The 13,539-nt window shown below is 41.5% G+C and overlaps 2 protein-coding genes and 1 non-coding gene across 8 annotated transcripts in view; 1 reads left to right on the top strand and 2 right to left on the bottom strand.

The window, feature by feature from the left end:
- Positions 1–18: 18 nt before the first annotated feature.
- On the bottom strand, positions 19–3,134 carry rps3a (ribosomal protein S3A). Its single transcript, XM_010729557.3, has 6 exons — positions 2,979–3,134; positions 2,275–2,378; positions 1,933–2,120; positions 740–948; positions 433–542; positions 19–185 (listed from the first exon to the last, which is right to left on the bottom strand). Exons 1-6 carry the CDS (start codon positions 3,038–3,040, stop codon positions 58–60), a joined length of 801 nt encoding a protein of 266 aa, XP_010727859.1. The 5' UTR covers positions 3,041–3,134; the 3' UTR covers positions 19–57.
- LOC113746748 (small nucleolar RNA SNORD73) lies at positions 325–388 on the bottom strand. The gene has a single exon (XR_003463100.1). It is a non-coding gene; the product is annotated as a small nucleolar RNA SNORD73 (small nucleolar RNA).
- Positions 3,135–8,463: 5,329 nt separating the features above from the next.
- lrba (LPS-responsive vesicle trafficking, beach and anchor containing) overlaps positions 8,464–13,539 on the top strand; it is a 179,095-nt gene continuing 174,019 nt past the window's right edge. For 5 of the 6 annotated variants that reach the window (XM_027283139.1, XM_027283142.1, XM_027283141.1 and 2 more), the window contains exon 1: positions 8,464–9,623. In XM_027283139.1, coding sequence (XP_027138940.1) covers positions 9,432–9,623 — 192 coding nt within the window. In that variant the 5' untranslated portion in view covers positions 8,464–9,431. The remainder of the gene's footprint in view (positions 9,624–13,539) is intronic. The other variant, XM_027283138.1, reaches the window with a different exon arrangement.

Here is a 13,539-nt window from a genome sequence, read left to right as displayed (position 1 = left end):
GACAACAGTACAGTTTGGTGGTCATTTACATTTTTTATTAAATCTGTCAGGGTGTTTTTAGACTGTCTCCTGGATGGGGGGCTCGTAGCCGTCAGCCCTCTCCACCTTGGCTCCAGTGTCGTCACCGGTTGCCTTTGCAGCACCGCCGGCACCGCCCTCACCGTGGAGCTCCATCAGTTTGCCCACTGTGACAGAAAACACAAAAAGCTTTTAACTACGGCTTATAAAAACAAAGGTCAAGAGTGCACTGGCAAATTTAAGCAGCAGGACGTTAAGACGTGCAAGCCTGCATTATTTCGACAGAGCAGCAGGTTCTTTTGAGGGAACGTCAGCTGATATCAAAAGAGTAATCAGAGATCATATGGGACCGAAACAGTCATCACGTGTTCCCACAGATGCAAAATGAAAGTGTTATAGCCATGTGTTACTTACACTCAAACTTGGGCTTCTTAAGCATCTTGACCTTGCGGACGTAGACGTCGTGTAGAGGGTAGATGGACTGGCAGGCCTTCTCGATGTCCTTGCCAACACTGTCAGGGATCCTGGAATGACACAATACACAACATGTTAATGCAACGGGCAATCACAACATGACACTCTTACATGACATCCATTAGTCGTCCATCTAAAACAAGCTAAGGCTTATCTTGAACATTTAATACAATTAGGTAAGCTGCCTTATGATGTCAAAGCCTTGATCAAACTGTCATTCAGCAGCTAGAGAAGCTACACGACTTACAGCTTGTTGACGACTTCCTTCAGGTCGTTGGTCTGAACCTCACGGGTCATGATCTCCATCATCTTCTTGCGGATCTGGCGGACCTGCTGGTGCTGGGCGTAGGAGGTCTTTCTGATCTGGTTGGTGCGCTTCTTTGTGAAACCCACGCAGAACAGACGCAGGAGGTAGCCGTCGGTGGTCTTGACGTCCACGTGGGCTTCGATCATGGTCTGATTGGAAAGAGATTGGAATAATCTGTCAGACTTGACCAATTATGTGCCACTTTCCTTTGACAGTCCCCGTACTTTAGACAAATCGTGTGGCAAGCCAAATTCTGCTGCGCTCCTCATCCCTGCACCTGCTCCTTACATTTTCATCTTGACAGGCTGTACCACAGTGCAGTTTTGTTCACTTGGGTATCTATACTTATTTAATGCACCGTCAACAAAACAAGTTCGAAGCACAACGTATGTAAAATTGCAAAAGCATGAATAATGTATTCCCATCTGGGGCAAAAATATGTTTTGCAACCAAAAAAAATCACAAGTCCAGTCCTCTAACTGTGAGCTGTTCCACTAATCAGCAGGACATTTGAAGCTTTAATCCAATTTCTTTACAAAGTTACATAAGGGACAAAAGAACCTCTGCTGTTATTCCATGTTCACACAGCTAAATAACCTACGGATGTTTCAGGATTAGAAAGTGTTGGATCCTAAACTAGTATCCTGCCTGCACTGCTCCTGCTGAAGCAGAGTGTCAGTGCATGCTCCGAATTTATCATATGATTGAAACTAAACTCAGCTTTTTCTTTGCTTCTAACACATGTGGAAATGGGAGTTTGCTGCTACCGAGCTCCACTATAGGTGCACAGTACACACAAACCATGTTGCCAATGCACAGTGTGTACCAATACTCTTAAATTCAGATCAAACTCCAAGGAAGTAACTAGTGAAGTGACTGCCTATGACTCAGCAGCACAAATACATTGTTTTTATTCTTTTCAAGGCGCCCTTAATCAACTATCTCCTTATTCAGAAGCTCTTTAGTAACGTTTTCTGCTGTTACCACTGCCATCTGTACAACTGACCCCTCAGTAACTACCAAACTTCACTTACACCATCAATGCTCCTAAAACCAGCTCATGATTATTTATGGGTTGTGACATCAGAAGGGCAATCCAGTACCATAGTACCAGTCATTAAAAACATAATCACCTGCCACTTCTTGACCATGGAGCACATCTTGTCGCGGGTCAGGTCCATGCCGTGGAAGTTGGTGAGGCAGTTCTTGCCCTGAACATCCTCGGTGATGAGCTTGAACTTACGGAAGGCCACCTCGTCGTTCTGCAGATCAGCGAGGCTCACCTCGAACACGCGTCCCTTCAGACCATCGGAGGCGATTCCTGAGAGGTGGTGGATTAAAAACACTTAGGTTAGGGAACGAGCACATGTTGGAGAGAGGAAGCAACGGGACGCATCATTTGGGGGTTGAGATCTCTCCAATGCCGACATCGATCAAGCATGTTTATTTAATACACATGAGCTGGGTTCACTTACTGGTTCCCTGGGTCCTGGTGACCAAGGTCTTGCCAAGATTGCGGATGTTGAACATGGCTGGTGCCTTGACATCATACCAGTCCTTCTTGGAAAAAGGGTCCACACTGTGTGAAGAGTAAGGAGCGTTAATGACAAACCAAAATACCAAAATACAGACAGACCATGCCAGAGCTGCTGCTGCTGCTAACAAGCCGGCTAAGCACGCATGGTGGAGGATTCACTCATACCTGGTCCAAATCACTAATGTCAGCCACTCCACGAATAATTCAGACATAAAACTCAGGCAGTCTGGTTGTTAGTCTGTGTACAATATCGTCACCCTGACCAGTAATCGCTGAACTGTGGCGTCTGGCTGCCATGTAATGGGTAAGCTCCATGCTAACACTTGGTAGCCTGTCGCTAAACACACTGATAAATTCACCGGCTGGTACCAGTTGTTTTGCTTTCTTTGGCATTATTTACTACTAATTAAATATACACGTGTGATCAAACCAGCTGAAGTATGACTACAGCGCTGAATAAAAAGGGACACGGCATGTCACAGCTACATCCAGGCCGGCGACGACCAGACTTAGCACTCAGCCCCCGGCCCCTGTGTCATCCATTTAAAATCGGCTTCATCCTTCACTTTTCTCACGCCAAAGTGAACTCAACGCAAAGGACGAACTCTCTTTCGTGTAACGACGTGTGAATTTGCTACTTACATCTTCTTTTTGGCACCTTTTTTGCCGCCTTTGGTCAGCCTCTTATTCTTGCCGACTGCCATGTTGGCTACAGGGAGTGAAAGAGGAGGAAGCACGAAATCCCGCGAGAAATAAAGAGAGTCCGAGTTCGTGAGAGTTGCTCTTAATCTCGCGAGTTCTCGGAGCGCCTCGTGGCGCCCCCTGCTGGTTAAAATGATAATGTCACTGCTGAGTGTGGACATAACTCTCTTTGTGGTGAATCCAAATAATGACTCTACAGTAAAAAACTACAAAGATGGCGTTTACACTGACAATTTCAGAAAGTGAGGAAGGACTATAGATAGGACTATAATAATAAGATTATAAATAAATCAGAATCAGAATCAGAAATACTTTATTAATCCTCACAGGGAAATTGTGTTCGTTACAGCAGCTCCCAAACAGTAAGTTAGATAGTATAGAAAAACATTTGAACACTATAGAGGTTGGATATTAAAATCCCAAGAAATAAAGAAACTTTAACACTATATACACATGTATAAATAACAGTTAAATAAAACCAGTAACAGTAAAATAAAAGCCAAGTAACAGTGAACTATACAGTATGTAAATCTAGAACCTTATAAAGAATTTAATCTTTGAGAGACTGTACAAAGAATACACTGATTGTTTAAAGTGCAGTATGCATATGTGGAAGATTGCACTTATGTATTGCACAAGCAAGTTCGATAGTTAGTCTGTTTTATTGAGGGAGGAGTTGTAGAGACTGATGCTCACAGGTTAGGAAAGACTTCTCGTGTCTCTCTGTGGAGCATCTTGGTGCCAGCAGTCTCTGACTGAAGGTGCTCCTAAGTCTGTCCAGCACCTCATGGAGTGGGTGGGAGTCATTGTCCAAGATAGCCCGCACCTTAGACAGCATCCTCCTTTAAATAAATAATGCAACTATACAAAAAATATCTAAATATAAAAAAATACAAAAAGAAAAACAGAGCTCTGATTTTCAAAGAAAAATATGTAAAATATTTCAATGCAGTGATCAAACTGAACAAATAAGATAAAATAAGATATGATAGAGTTTATAATGATCCCAGACAAGGGGAAATTCATTTGTTACAGCAGCTCACAGTACACACAGTGTCATAAATAATAAATATACAGATACAGTTGAAATTAAATAAATAAGTAAAATAAAAGTAGACATGCATATGAAATGCAGACATTTACAGCATTCATTTTCCTCTATTTGTATTATGCATATCACATATATTACATTTAATTGCCATATTTAGATGAACACTTTGGTTATGAAAGACTATGCGTCCTCTCTGAACAGGAAGAACCTGTATCTAGGTGTGTTAATGTGTCAAACAGACCTGTTTGCATCTTGTCATCCACCCACACCAGTATTGAAACAAAGGAAAGAATTTTGTCTGTTGGTAATTCCTGCATCCTAAAGTTTCTAGGAGAACCCACCCTAAAAGTTTCATGTGCATAACTGCTCCGACTGGAAAATGACTGACAGACATATTAATGTGTTCATATTGAAACAACCAATTAAAGTTTGATAAATGTGGTGTCTCTGTGCCCACAGAATATTATTTTTTTTTAAAAGTATATTAAAAAGGCATATTTCTATTGGTTTGTTTAGAACATATAGAACAGCCACATTACAATACTAAAAGAAAGCAAGAGAAAGAACATTAACAGACAGGCAACGTGGAAAACAAAGTGTATTCCTTTGTGGTTTGCTATAAACTCAGAAAAAGATACAGAATAATAAAATAAATCTGACTTACTTAATTTGGAGAAACATTAAAGAGCATGGGGGGTTAAATCTGAACTCATACAGTAGTACATATTCAATAAATGGTTTCCAGATTTGGTCAAAATTATCAGAGGAGCCATGTGTGAGTTGGAATTCAGCTACAAAATTTAGATTTGAGAGGTGAAAACTGTGCAGTCAATAGGCAGAGGCAAAGACACTGCAGCTGGGACACCATTCTAAATCAATCAAGATTATTTTTAGTTTTTAATAAGATAAGATAAGATGAGATGAGATAGTAGCAGTCTTTTGCTGAAGGAGCTGTTTAAGGCCTCCACAGTCTCATGCAGGAGGTGAGAGGAATTGTTGATGATGGATGTCAGCTTTGTTAACATCCTCCTCTCCCCCACTTCCTCCATGGAGTCTAGGGGGCAGTCCAGGACAGAGCTGGCCCTCTTGACCAGACCTCCCCAGCAGACAACTGCATAGAACAATGCAGATGCCACCACAGAATTACAGAAAGTTTTTAACAGAGTCCTGCACACTCCAAAGGACCTCAGTCTCCTCAGTAAGTGGAGACGACTTTGACTTTTTTTTTGTACAGGATGTCTGTGTTGTCTAATCAGTCCAGTTTGTTGTTGAGGTGAACAAAAAGGTATTTGTACGCTCCAACCATCTCGATATCCAATCCCTGGATGTTCACCTCTGTGATCTGAAGTGTCTTCCTCCTGAAGTCAGTCACCATCTCACTGCAGCTAGTGGTGCCATCAATAAAACGTTAAGTCTTTTCACCTTAAAATATTTGGAGACTTCAGAATTAACATAATATTAACATGGCATTGCTGCTGTTTGCTTTTTCAGCGTCCTCTTATTTCATAATAAAAAAAATCTGCTGTACTGTTTGAACAGGCATCATGATGAAAATGCTGTCTTTAATGACCAACATGGAATTTTCTTTTGTCACCATTAATATACTTTTCTGCGTTTTTAAAGTAAATCTTGTGAGCTCCGGTTTGACACATTCTTGGAGTAAATGTCTTGGCAAGTGCTCAATGATTTAACTGTTGTCTCTGACACTAAATCATTTGCAGAATGATAATCTCCTGCTCAGATAGTAAGTCTTTTGGACAGGAATGGCAGGAGGAGAGCAAATGATGATTATAGTAAAACGTTGATATGCCAAAGAATGTCTCATTATCTCTACAGAGCACAGTTAGAAAAAAATAAATAACAAGGTATGGTTCATGTTCAATTCAAAAGGTCAGCAAAAGCTTTTCAAAGCCTTATTTAAGAAGGTGTACCTTTGGGCTGCTGTGAACAAGTCTGCTGATTTCAGGTCATTACATCAGAGATGAGGCCTGCGTCTCATGGGTGGTGCTGCTGGCTTCCATGACTCCCAGGGTCCCCGAGGGCTCAGCTACACTTTGCTGGGAGGTCAGTGGTAACAGTGACGCCAGCTGCCTCTGTGGCAACAACACTCATGGTTCCTCAGCAGAACAAATCGCCAGTACGAGCAGAGAAAGGAGAAGACTAAAAATATATATATGCACTGTTTATTACATATTAAGTATTATAATGTTCCTGATTTGATTTAGATTCATGCAACAACAAGCGTAGATGAAACTGGCACCTCTTATCTATTCAGCTCTGTAAACATCTCACATGACATGGGGTTGTTGGTGGTAATTTGAAAAGGCAAGCAAAGCAGGACTGTCACTTTGCTTTAATGTTTGGTTTGCACTGCCTTGGGATGCAGACATCTGTCAAAGTGCTGTTGTGCTGCAGAAAAACAAAGTCCTGAATGCATTTCACCGTCCTTTTGTGTTTTTTACGGCTTAAATATGTGTTTGGTGTTTGTCTAACATATTAGACTACCTTAAACAAAGCACACATTTCCCTCTCAGTATGGTCAATGGTATGGTAATGTAGTTACATAACATGTAAATATGAGTTAAGGGTTTATTGTTTTGTCATGCGGTATGAAGCCCTGTATCATAGGAACATGGAAGTTTTCCTGAGTTTCTTGAGATGCTGAAATTTGTAATATAATACAAAGTAAAACTACCACCGTGTTCAGTGTCTTAACTTGTGTAAGTGCCCAAAATTCCTCATTGCAGTAATGCATAAAGTCTCTATGAAAAAAAAGAAGAAGCTTACTTTGGTAAGCTTGTCATGAGTTTAGAAAGACACATTATATTAAAAACAAATATTATTTTGGTCACAGCCAAATACCATCAAAACCAATTTTTCATTCCTTTTCATTAAACATTTCCATCTGAATTTATTCAGATCAGCTGCAGGCATCGGGACTCCAAGTTTAACTTGGCTAGAATATATTTTAAGTAAATTTTGGTGGAAGAAATATTCAGATCCTTTACATAAGTAGAAATACAATGTTATAATGCTCCATTACAAGTTAGATTTAAAACCTGCAACTCAATACCCTCACATCGCCCTTCCGAGGATGTAGGAGAAACTATGGTGGGCTGATGCTAAAGTCCAGATACACTTAAAAGATTAATTGGTAACAGTGATGAGCTGGCGACTTGTCCAGGGTGTACCCAACCTCTCGCCCACGGTGATCCTGATGAGGATAAGCGGTTACAGATAATGAATGGATTATTTTTACTCTTGCATTGATGTATGAAGAGCATTTTATTGTTGCAATTTTCCCCAATCAAACACATTACTCAGCTGTTAACCTTCTGCACTACATGTCTTTGGACCACAAGACACTTTGTTGTTGAAATGCAATAACACATTTCATCCCCCGGAAACAAGACACTTTACCCACTGACACATTTCATTCCCTAAAGTGCAATTACTTAAGTTGATTGGCTCTTCATTTTTATTTCTCCACATTTGTCTCATTACACTTTGCAGAGACTTTTTACTGTTTATTGTCTTCAGTAACTTTCATTTTGTGATTAGTAGATGTCCATGTTGTACATAATACACATATATTTTGTAATCAATTAGCTTGTCTGTAGCCTGCTATGCATCTGTTCTTGTGCTTTACCATACCCATAACATTTTCTAATATGAAATGTATAGCAGTGATAAATAAATAAAGTGCAGCAAAAGCACTATATTTTCTGAAACGCCTCGGAGTATTAACTCTGTATTGCACTCAAGGACAGTACTCGAGTACTGCTTTTTTATTTGTACTGAACTGAACTGTTGAGAACTTGAATTGAACCGAAGAAGTGGACATTGTTTCTGGGTTTTCTGTTGTGTAAATATATCTTTTGAAACGAAAAGAAAAGCTGTATTTTGGTTTGTTCACATTGTGGTAACGAAAAGAAAAGCTGTATTTTGGTTTGTTCACATTGTGGTTGTATGAATTGTGTTTTGAATTGTTGCACCCTTTTGTGTGGTTTTTTCGTGAGAGGTTTTTTTAAATGGTCAGGCTGAGTCCTGGCTGGCACCCTAAAAAAACAACACTGCCAATTTGCTGTATATACTTTTGTACAATATATATTTTATTTACTATTGCTATTTTGATATTCTATTATGTATAGTTTGTTCTTTATATTTTTATTCTTATGTTGTGTATCGTCACTGTGTGTAATGCTGCTGCTGCATTGTAATTTCCCAGCTTGGGGATAAATAAAGTGTATCTATCTATCTATCTATCTATCTATCTATCTATCTATCTATCTATCTATCTATCTATCTATCTATCTATCTATCTATCTATCTATCTATATATCTATCAAATAAAACAGTTACCCCTAAAAACCGTCACAAATACTCTGAGTTACTTGCCTCCACTGGGGGATGATAAAACATACGTGGCAGTGAGTGAACACATGAGGCAGCCCTGTTGATTTCTAGCTGAGTCCCCGTGTGTCGCGCGTGGAAAGCCACCTGAGCGACACACCTGCCACAGAGACTGAATGGACTCAGCTTCCCCCCCTTCACTGCGCATGCTCCACTCACTCAAGGGCTACACTGTCATGGCGGTGACGAGCTGAAAGCTACCGGGGTAAAATCAGGAAGAGAAAGCGGCGCAGCTGGCTGACATTTCAGCAAGTGTCGGCGGAGTTTGCCGGGGGGAGGACCGAGCTGGACCGCGTGTCCTTCGTCGACTTCCACCTGGAGCTACTGACGGACTTGTCCTCTCCACAGTTTGTGTGAGTTTTTTTTATTTTTATTTTTTTGCGCGCTACCTGTCAAGTGTCTGGACTCAGTGACAATAGCAACTTCCAGCAGTGCTGTGCGGAGATATTAAAGTATCCTCGTTTGCCCATTTGACCGAGCGAGGGACGTGGGGGAAAACCAGGTTAAGGACGAGCTCTACTTTACCTGCTTTCTCCTCCTTGTTACCTGCAGCACACACGGCTTTTCCAACACCCTCCTCCTCCTCTTTCCTTCCTCATCCGTCTCCTTATCAAGTTACGGAGCAGAAACAAGGGGGACAGACAAGAGGAGTAGTAGTTGACTGTGTCTCGCAGAGAAATCTCCCTCTTTGCGCACACAACAACAGTTTTTTGGATGGGGGTTTGTTTTGTGTGCCTGTCAACAACTCAACTGAAGGGGACATAGATCCCCCTCTCCTCCTCCTCCCTCCTTTTTCTCCTCCTCCTCCGACTCTGCACTGTCACCATTGGAGAGGTGAACAGGTGCCTTACCTGTGAACGCCACCTGTCCCTTCCTTCCTTCCTTCCCTTCCCCCTTTCCTTTTCCTTTCCTTTTTTTTTTTTTAGCAAATGGCTAGCGAGGAGACGGCGGTGCCCGGCGCTGCGCAGCCAGGTGATGGAAAGGACGGGAGATCCGGCGCCATGGCTCTCAACCCCGGAGTGCCCATCAGGGGGATAAAGATGAAATTCGCCGTTCTCGCCGGTCTGGTGGAAGTTGGGGAAGTTTCCAACCGAGACATTGTGGAGACGGTGTTCAACCTGGTAAGCTGATTATAAGAGCTCAGGATAGGCCTTTAGATAGCACTGCTGTCACACTGACACTAAATGCTGTTTTTTTTGTTTTGGAAAAGTCTGACATCACACTCATCTGCGTAAAACAAAATGAAGTTATTACTCATTGCTTCACTGTGACTTTACTTACTTGTTGCCCTGATTGTCCTTGTTGCCCCCGTATGTGATGGTATTTTCTTTATTTACTGTATACCTCATGGCTCGGTCTGCACTGCATAGTGTTACAGCTCTAATCTGACATGTTTCTTATGCATATTAGTCTTTTAAATGATACTATTATTGGGTGACATGCACTTCTCAGGGTTTGCTCAATGATAAAAACACACTGCACCTCAGTTTTGAATTAAGTATGACATGATGACCGATGTCAGAAGACGCAATCGTGGCAGGAAAGCTGTTGAAGCAAATCAGCTGGTACTTTTTGTGACAAATCCAGGTTAGCCTGTGTGTGTGTGTGTGTGTGTGTGTGTGTGTCTTATCAGTCTGCTACCTGTTGGCCACCCTTAAATTCCTTATCCAGCTTTGTCTGTCTGTCTGTCTGTCTGTCTGTCTGTGTGCAGCAGCACTAATAGCCCCTTTTTGGCTCCCCTGAGTTATGAAATGACTTTGCACCTCCTGCACGAGAATGAATGAAACTACCGGCAACACAGAAGTTTTAGTGTGAGAGAGAGGAGGGAGCCGGTTATGCGGGAGGAGAGGTGAAGGTGGAACCTGCAAAACTGCTTTGTCACTGTGGCAACACAATGGAGTCCTTTTTTTCTTTTTTTTAGTGAAAGGGGAAGGCTCATCCTCCATGTCTGTAGTCACAAAATTTACTCCCAACACCATCCCCCCCACGGTGGGGCAAATGCAACTCTCCTCATGATGGCAGTGACACTGCTAAACACAAAGCTCTTCCATTATCCAACCATAGAGCCAAATATATGGGAAATAGTTGCAGATGAATTACTGTTACAAACTTATTATGCTTACAACAAGGCTACAAATTTCAGCTGTAAAGGCAGTAGCTTGTGTTTTTTATTAAGTACAAAAGTGAACTTTGTAGTGAGCTGGAATACTTTGATTTATTTTATTTCTGGCATACCTGGTTACAAATTCTGTTAATATTGGCAAGATGATGCTAGTTGTGACTTCAGCAATATCACAGGGAGGTGTGGTTTTCAACCGTGAGATAGCTACTAATCACTGTGTTTTCTTTTCTGCCTTTTCTGTCTGCAAAAGTCATGAATATATGTGGCACAAAAAAAAAATGAGCCGGAGAGACAGCCAGGAATATGTTTTGACAGAAATATCCGTGCACAGCAGCTCTGCCTGTGTCCCTGGGACTCCATGTTTAGCACGGTCAGTGTCATTTTAGGGCTTTGAGAAATGGCACCATGCATTTCATTACGCTTACCACCCTCTGTCTCTCATGCCCTCCACATCCCCTGCTCACCTCCCCCACCTCACCATTATATGATAATGTGATTTACCATACAGCCTCTCATTTGCCGCCCTCTCATTGCTTTAGTCCTTCACCGTGTTTAGTTAAATGCTAACATTGTTTTCTCAAGAATCTGACCCAAAACAGTGTTTGTGATGACTTGTGACACATTGGCTGGGGTTATAACACCAGGATTCACTTATTTTTTTATAAAAGCAGCTCATTATGCTGACTTTTTTTCTTGCCCTGAAGTCACCAAAGAGAAAAGAAGACTGTATCTCATAGTCACGTTGAGTTAAAGGGGCTGTACCTCACACCACACTGTGGGTTTTTCCCCCTTAGTTGTTACATCTAGTTAACACGAGCTGGGTATCTATTTAAGGTAGTATGGTATATCCGTGTCACTTAAAAGCAAAACTGCGAAGAGTTGAAACCCTTTTTAAGCCTCTTGTATTATAATAACCAACAGTTAATATTTAAACTGATATCCATAGTGTTTTTAATAATAAAAGAGTAATAAGTCCGTGTGGTGGAGTGTCCTAAACACACAACCACACATTAACTGAACTTTGAGTCTGCCACTGAGAAATGTCAGTCGCCTTTTCATGGCTCGTTTTAACGTACCTGTCTCGGTTGACAGTCTCCTTTTTTTTCAAGCAGCGCTCGTGCACTAGAGGCGATGAACTTCACAACACATATATTTTTTAATTTGGTCGAGTTTTTCGTGCAGAAAAATCGAGCACAAGTTCAGTAAGTATCCCACTACTTTCCCCCTCAGTGCCTGATTAAATTAAATGGCAGGGCTACGCACAACCTCCCTCAGTAAATTTGTCGTCTTCGCCGCACAGAAGGACAACTTGGAAAAAAAGAGATCAGCTTTACTGTTTTCACCTTCTTTGCGTTGGCCTTTTGTCGTATATTAATAAAGCGCCAGTCCACCAGCACAAGTATTGTCACTTATGTTGCCTGATTTGACCTCCTCTCAGGTCTGTGTAGGCGTGTATATACAACAAAGCAGAGCTCCGTCCACCTTCAACCTGAGTTGAGGTCTTCAGCTGGAGAAATTGAAAACACCTCTGTGGTTTTGCACGACTTTTTTATTGCTTGGTTTTATTGCTCACAGTTTTGGTTATTGTTGGTAAAAATACATGTAATAAACACTGTTCTTCGGGCTGCATAGATTGAGTAGTTAAAAGCTTCTGTAAGCACATGTTTGACCTTTTCTACCCTTTTTAAAGCAGCATCGAGCGATATATTTCACACTGAATCGAAGGACTATTAATAATGTGAAAGGGCTACTCTCAATCCTACTGAGAATCAATGACCTACTTCACAGCCCGATGCAGCTCTCTGTCACTGTGATCTCATTGTTGAGGTTGTGGCACCAAAAATCCAAAAACCACATCGGTTCTGATAAGATACTGAGCAGCCACTACTGGCCCACAAGATCACACACAAGACCATGCAGTATACAGTCATACAGCTTGTTGCACCGCAGAGGGGTTACTGGTGAACAAAGCTGAACACCATTGAAGACCTATTTATGGCTGTATGTCAAACTCAAGTCCAATGGTCACTGTTTTTTTTTTTTAAGCCCTAGTTTGGTCTGCCAACTCTTGAGACAAATATCTGGGAAACTTGTGCTTGGTAAATGTTTGACTTTCTTCACCAATCATTGGTTCATGTCTTTATCTAATGCTTTGAAAAGCAGCAGCAGCAGCAGCAGCAGTTTAATTTGTGTGAGCTCTGTGGCAGGCCACAGTTTAACAGGAAGCAGCACTGTTTTTGGTTTTGTTTTGTCTGGTTAACAATACGCTGAAAGCTGCAAGCAGCTGCAAAGTGTTAGGTCTCAGTTAGGTTGCCTCCAACAAACGTTACTGACCGATGTCATTTTCAGTTTACACTGAGGCGGGGTTAGCTACGGGGGAACAGTTAGCAGGCAGTTAATATTGAAACTACATGTTTATGCCAAGACAATTTTCTGGTTTAATACATGACAACACACGATGACACCTCTTTATGTAGGATAATAAATGAGACCGAGATGATATTTTCCATAGGAGTGCTACCTTATGATAATACTGTAACTATGGATTCATAATAAAAGAGAATAAACATGAGCTGAACTTCAAAACATCACTTGTTTGACAATCTACTCAACTGAGATCTGCTTCCTTGTCATCTGCTAAATAGTGTTATAAAACAATGTTGGCTATATAAACTGTGTGTGTTGTGTGTTGATAGTGATATTTCTGTGAGGAACCAGTATGGGCTGACAGTAATCGGCCTCCTTTTGTATCATTTTGCCCACCATATACCAACATTACAGCGCTGCTGACTGTGTAGAGCACCGTGTGGTCTTACAGGACTCTGTAAACCATTGACTTATGTAAAGCTCTGTGGCGGTCGAGCCGGCCTGTGTCACGCTCACGTCCGCTCGGATAGGTGACACAGGAGATGGGG

Source organism: Larimichthys crocea, chromosome X, assembly GCF_000972845.2.
Source record: "Larimichthys crocea isolate SSNF chromosome X, L_crocea_2.0, whole genome shotgun sequence".
Taxonomy (NCBI): Eukaryota; Metazoa; Chordata; class Actinopteri; family Sciaenidae; genus Larimichthys; species Larimichthys crocea.
This window is presented reverse-complemented; position numbering and strand designations above follow the sequence as displayed.

Excerpts from the sequence above, each read along its gene's own strand:
- rps3a (XM_010729557.3), bottom strand. The coding sequence starts at position 3,040 with ATGGCAGTCGGCAAGAATAAGAGGCTGACCAAAGGCGGCAAAAAAGGT. Across the intron at positions 949-1,932 it reads CCATGGTCAAGAAGTGGCAG|ACCATGATCGAAGCCCACGT; the intron begins GTGATTATGTTT and ends CTTTCCAATCAG. Across the intron at positions 186-432 it reads TAAGAAGCCCAAGTTTGAGT|TGGGCAAACTGATGGAGCTC; the intron begins GTAAGTAACACA and ends TTTCTGTCACAG.